Consider the following 6,000-nt stretch of genomic DNA (forward strand, 5'->3'; position numbering starts at 1 on the left):
TTTTCTTTATTTTCTTTTGATAATTTTCACTGATCTTACATTCCTGTATATATACTAGCAGTTAAGAGTATTTAGTCTACTCTTTCCCATGTTTTAAAATATGAAAACACTGTTACTATGACTGTCATAGTAGTTGATATGAAATCAATGTATAGAACATTTACAACACTGGTTCGTATGCAACACTGTTAAACAAAGTTATCGATATAATTTAAAATTTTTGCGCAAAAATTAAGATTGTGTAGAATTTGATTACTACGTTCTTGAAATTCTTTTATCGTTAATATGTCGCAAGAGGAATTTCTAGAAGATTTTAAATCGTGGGCAGTAAAGTTGGGCTGTGATAAAGAAGCGATGCCAAGTGAAGATGCTTTAAAAGCGTAAGTATGGGTTTTTCAGGGTTTTCGTGGAAATTAATATATCTTATTTGCAAAGTGTTTTTAAGTCCCCTCAAAAGGAACTTTTTAAAAATTTAATGATGAGAGTCTTACCCCGTGGCGAGGTAGAAGCTTTTCGTGAAAATCTACTGATAAATAAAATTGAAAAATTGAACAATGAAGAGGTGGTACCGCTGGTATGTATCTAACGTATTTGCCTATTTTATTTGAGTTTAATGAGAATTTTTCAATAATTCACAGGCTTATAGCAAAAGTTTTCTACCCAAGGAAATGCAAAAATTCCATAGATTATCTGTTTTAAATGTTAAAAAAGTCAATTTACTGAAACGTCTAGATGAACACAGAAAGGAATATGAAATTTTAGCTGCTTCAATTAAAATTAAAAGTAAGGTCACAGATATTGAATCTTTTTAATAAAACAAATATATCTCTTGTAGGTATATACACACATTTTATAACTCTTTTTTGATTCTTTACTCTAGACTGAAAAATTTAATTATGATTACAAATAGTACTAAGCACCTACACTACAATTAACTAAGGATATGCTTGTTGGCGTGAATATCCTATATGTTACTTAAATATGTGTCTATAAATAATTGGTAAACTAAAATAAAGTGTTCAAAGCTAATCCATACTGAACAGAAATCCTCACTGTATGGGCAACCCTCTTTACAGATATTGCTATTGTGCACTTAATGTGCTTAAAATGAAACTTTATTTTTATCCCATTTGGGTCTACTTAACCTGTCTTTTGACTAAACACCTCACTTGGACGCACTAAACTTAATTGATAATTCTTATCGCTTACAGGAGCTTTCACTGTATTATTGCTTTTATTGTAAGAAATGAAATGCCTCATTTAAATTCTTTATTGTATGTTTATCTTTATATAATTCCTTGCGACTCAATCACTATAATGTAGGCGTATCTATTTCATTTCCCATTTATATTTATCATGAATTTATCGGTCACCTTGAGAATTGGAGTTAATGGCTCCTAATGTCGTGTTGAATTTATAGATTGTTCGACCAATTCAGTTTGACTTACCGCTAAGAATCGTCACTCATGTTGACGCAATTAAGTAATACAATATCTTTAAAGCCAATATACATACTAATACAGACTCCACGTGACGTCCTCACTTCTAAAAACTGATTGAAACCCGATTCTAAAGTCGAAAGACTATCATTTATTTTTACAGACATTAAAAGTATTAATTTTGAGCACAACAAACGCTTATTGCAGTCTCGAGTAGCTGTGTTTGAGTTCAAAAGTGAGTCCTTAGATAAACAACTGGCAGAAGAAAAGGAGAATGAAAAGCGCATTCAATCAACTGTTCCAGTAAAATTGACTACACAATCTTATATGGATAAGAAAGCAATGGAATCGGTACTCAAGACGCTTAGAACGTTGGAAAATTTTTATAAAATTACTGGAACTGATAATATGAGTGGTAAGTACTGAAAATACTCAATTCATAATAAAACTTTATATATAATTTTTAATATTTATATCTAATGCAAACCCAAACCAGCTGAAAGCACAGAAAGTCTCTGGAAAGAAATTCGTATCAACTTGTCTGATATACCAAACGCTTCAATATTTAAGGCTGTTATGTATCTTAAAGATAAACAACTACAAAATATTAAAGCTATGAATAAACATATTTCAAATAAATCTCTCGGCTTCTTATATAGCCCGTCAACAAAAAAAGAGTCTTTTTCTTCGTATAAAATAAAATTAGCAAAAGCGAAGGCAAGTCTCTTAGGCGTGGTATCGAAATATATTAAAGCACGAAAGGTACGCACACAGCTTGAGGAATATTTCGTCAAAATTTATATAGAATTTGTGGACAAGTTGCAACATAAGTTGAATTTGAATACCAGCAAAAGCGATGAGGTTGTGGAGGACATAATGTCGAATTATCTTCTTCAATTAACCTCAATAAACTTTTCAAACAGCGAAAATGAATATCTAGAAAAACAAATAGAACATTTAAGGACGGATATCGAAAATACTAATATGCAAATACAAAATCATGAGGTGTGCAAAGTTATACATAAATATCAATTAATTACTATATATATAACTTTTCTTTTTAAATACTATTTAGGTTCTTCTTGGCTTTATAAGGAAAGTTTATTGCGATATAAATGCATCAGTCAATCGCTTACAGTTTGAAATGATACAGCTAAGTCTAATTAAAAGTAAGATAGTTTATTCTAAGAATGTATTGCAACAAATGTTGAATCAGATGAAATCCTCCGCTAGCACTACGAGTAGATGGTCCATGGATTTGCGTAATTCATTTTTGCAACCACAAAAGAAAATCAATGATATCACATTCAGTGCTGAAAGTTTTGCGATGGGAACTGAAAACGTACTCTGCAGTACCAAATTTGATTTTGATAATACAGTGAGCTCCCTTAGCAGTAACACTCTTCTTCAGAGTTTCTGTTCTGGGGACACAACTATCATAAGTACTGGTACAAATAATAATTTACCAGCATATCTGTTAGAATTAAATATTTTTGCTGAGACTCCAATTGAACATTTTAGCCGCATGTTCCAACAATGGTATGTGTTTTTATATAATTGAAAAATTGCTTTAATAAATAATATTTTCAGTGCATTTCACCTCTCTCCAAATCCAATTGTCACTGCGGCTCAAGAGCTATCCCCAGCAGTACAATTCACACCAGGTGCTTTATTAACAACTTACGGAGCCTTGAATGAAATAATTTCACGCATCAAGCTAGCTAAGCACTTTGCCAGATCTTCTGGTGTTGCCAAATTTAAATTGGATTTGATACATAGTAAATATATATAATAAATATATAGTAAATACTATATACTATCGTCTATATTTATTTATTTTTTTCAGTTGATACTAACTTGTTGAACAAAAAACAAAAACTACAACAAGAGCGCATATTGGAAATTTTAGATAAAATAAAAGAAACGAACGTCAGCACTGATTATATATTAAATAAATGCTCGAAACTATACAATTTTCGTTTAGAAAATCCTTTGAGACATTATATTCCACCTTCCAAAACCTTCAACGATCAAACCTATTCAGAATATGAATCCGAATATAACTTATACTATCGTTTGGCAACAGAAGATACTTCCACAAATTAAATTTTTTATACATTAAATTTGTATTTTGATTATTAAATAATATATTGTTTCCATATTGTTCATATTTTCTACAAAATTGTAATACTATTAATGATTAATATCGTTTTTCTATATAATTAAATTTTATAAAAAATACACACATGTAGAAAACAAGAAATTATATTTATTTGACTTTATAAAAAAACAAACTATAAAATATTTTTATATTGTTCTTAATGTTGTCTTAAAGAAGAAGGACATTACATGGAGTAAGCCCTACACTGACGTTACTTGCTTCCTAGCGCACAATTACGATGATATGGCATGCAAACTTAAATGTATATAGTTCACGGGATCTAAAGTCGGATTTAGCACTTATGTCTCAAAAACTTAAGTCAGGATCATGAATACCACTAACATCAATGCACTCCTAATAAACTCAATAAGCTGAGATATATCATTTCGACTTCCCGTGGTTGCAACGAAGATGTCCAAAACAAAATAAGAAATCATTGTGAATGAGCATAAAAAATATTTGAAACTTTTCTTAACCTGCTTTTCCGTTTCTTTTGACGTCTATCTAGTGGTACTGGTATATAATTTCCTGAAGACCTGTAGAAGATGTTGAATTCTCCACTTATTGCAATTAACTAATAATCAATGGAACTCTATCACTACATATGAAATATCACAATCGAACTGGTCTACGTAGGTCTGTGACCACTGGCTCAAAGACCAATACCAATATCATACCAATATTTTTTGATTAATCTATTCCAATCACAACCTTTGATGTCTGATTGAAATCCTTAATCCTGCATTGACAAGAACAAAAGTCTATACTATTTAATGTGACGAATTTAACCATGTTTACACAGACGACTAAAAATTAGGAAGTAATTACAACGGTGGCTTATAATAGAAGGCTGTTTCAAAACTTTTTCCATTTAAGGTAAAAAATTTAAAAACAATATTCCTAATATGTGAAGTTTTAAAATATCTTACAGCTTTCTACTAAAAAGTTAAATGACCAGATCTGATAAGGAAACTGCGAGACTTTCTTCTAAAATCTGTGATACTGGCTTTTCTCTACATTTCCTCAAGAAATCTTTTTAAAAATGTAAGTCAACTTTAAATTCTGACTCTACTAAATGAAGTACTTAGTCAAAAAAGATTTTTGTCAGAAACTTGTGTATACTTGAAAGAAGATTTATACATGTACATGAGTATATAAATTTGTACTTATTATGCACAAGTATTTATGGGAAAATATAAATTTTTCTCATCATACAATACAAAAAAAAATATTTTAAATGAAACTAAAATGAGAAAACTTTAAATATTAAGAACTTAAGCACATTTTCATATCAACTTACTTGAATGATTTTTCAAATTAAAATGTTTCGAACTTAGCCAAATTGGGGAACGTGGTAGGGTCCTGTCCTGCCCCTCTATTTTGTATATTTATTTGTATTAAAAACGAACTTTTTGAACTTCTAACAAAAAAAACGGGCATGTAGAAGAATTTTCTAACCGTGTAATTTACAAAAGTTTTCCTTACAACCTTTTCATGTATTTTAGTGCTTCGAAATTTTGTACTCGTATTCCTCCTGTGAAGGGAAAGTATGAGAAATAACTTAACTCAAAACTCGAATTTCACAAAACTCTTGCAGAACATTAATTCTGACTATAATAGCAACAAAATGCTGAAAGGTAGAAAGTTACTTTAAAAAGTACTACTTACTATCAGAAATATTAGTAAATTTGTCATTGTTGCAAATTGCTTTCGTAATCACAATGCAAAGTTTATAATTTGTAAGTGCACTTCATTGCAATTTCCCTACACTGCAAATATTTTGATTTAATTTAACTTTTGCTTTTCTTTTACTTGATTTTTTTTTAATTTTCTAATCAAAAAGTTTAGCGATAATTTTATTTTTTCACTGCCATATAAAAACGGTTAAATATTCCATTAATGTGATGATAATAATGATGATGCCATTATTGAGATATATACATACGTATTACGTACTAGATTTGGATAACACAAACTACGTGCGTTAATATTACACAAGGCTACGTTTTAGCTAAAGTATTTGATTATACAACTAACTTTGTTCTAGGAATGCTTATATGAATAATTACCTGAAGTATTATTGGTTGGCTACCTCTTAACAATATATCTTACGCTAAGAAAATTATTTCGATAATAATTACAGTCATCCCACGTTCTTATCTGTTATTCCACAAGGTATGTGTCTATTATATTCAACACTACTTATCCTACACAAACATATGTTTAAAAACGATGACAATAACAAGACCATATTATTCATAAATAATATGTAGTCTCTCATTAAAAATGACACTACAAACTCAGATAGTTAACTAAATATATAAGCACTCCACCACTCTATATTAGCCATATAGCTAACTACCTCCAACCAACAATTTAATGTATTATATAAATGGGTTT

General features: G+C 29.8%; 1 protein-coding gene across 1 annotated transcript; it reads left to right on the forward strand.

The window, feature by feature from the left end:
- Positions 1–232: 232 nt before the first annotated feature.
- On the forward strand, positions 233–3,217 carry LOC119686091 (augmin complex subunit dgt5-like; the record flags this gene model as incomplete). Its single annotated transcript, XM_038100557.1, is given in 7 exon segments — positions 233–380; positions 436–574; positions 639–783; positions 1,603–1,854; positions 1,936–2,444; positions 2,515–2,978; positions 3,030–3,217. Coding segments are annotated over 7 exon segments (1,792 nt in total), but the record flags the coding sequence as incomplete, so codon positions are not given.
- Positions 3,218–6,000: the final 2,783 nt, after the last annotated feature.

This window comes from Teleopsis dalmanni, chromosome 2, assembly GCF_002237135.1.
Source record: "Teleopsis dalmanni isolate 2A chromosome 2, ASM223713v2, whole genome shotgun sequence".
Lineage (NCBI taxonomy): Eukaryota > Metazoa > Arthropoda > Insecta > Diptera > Diopsidae > Teleopsis > Teleopsis dalmanni.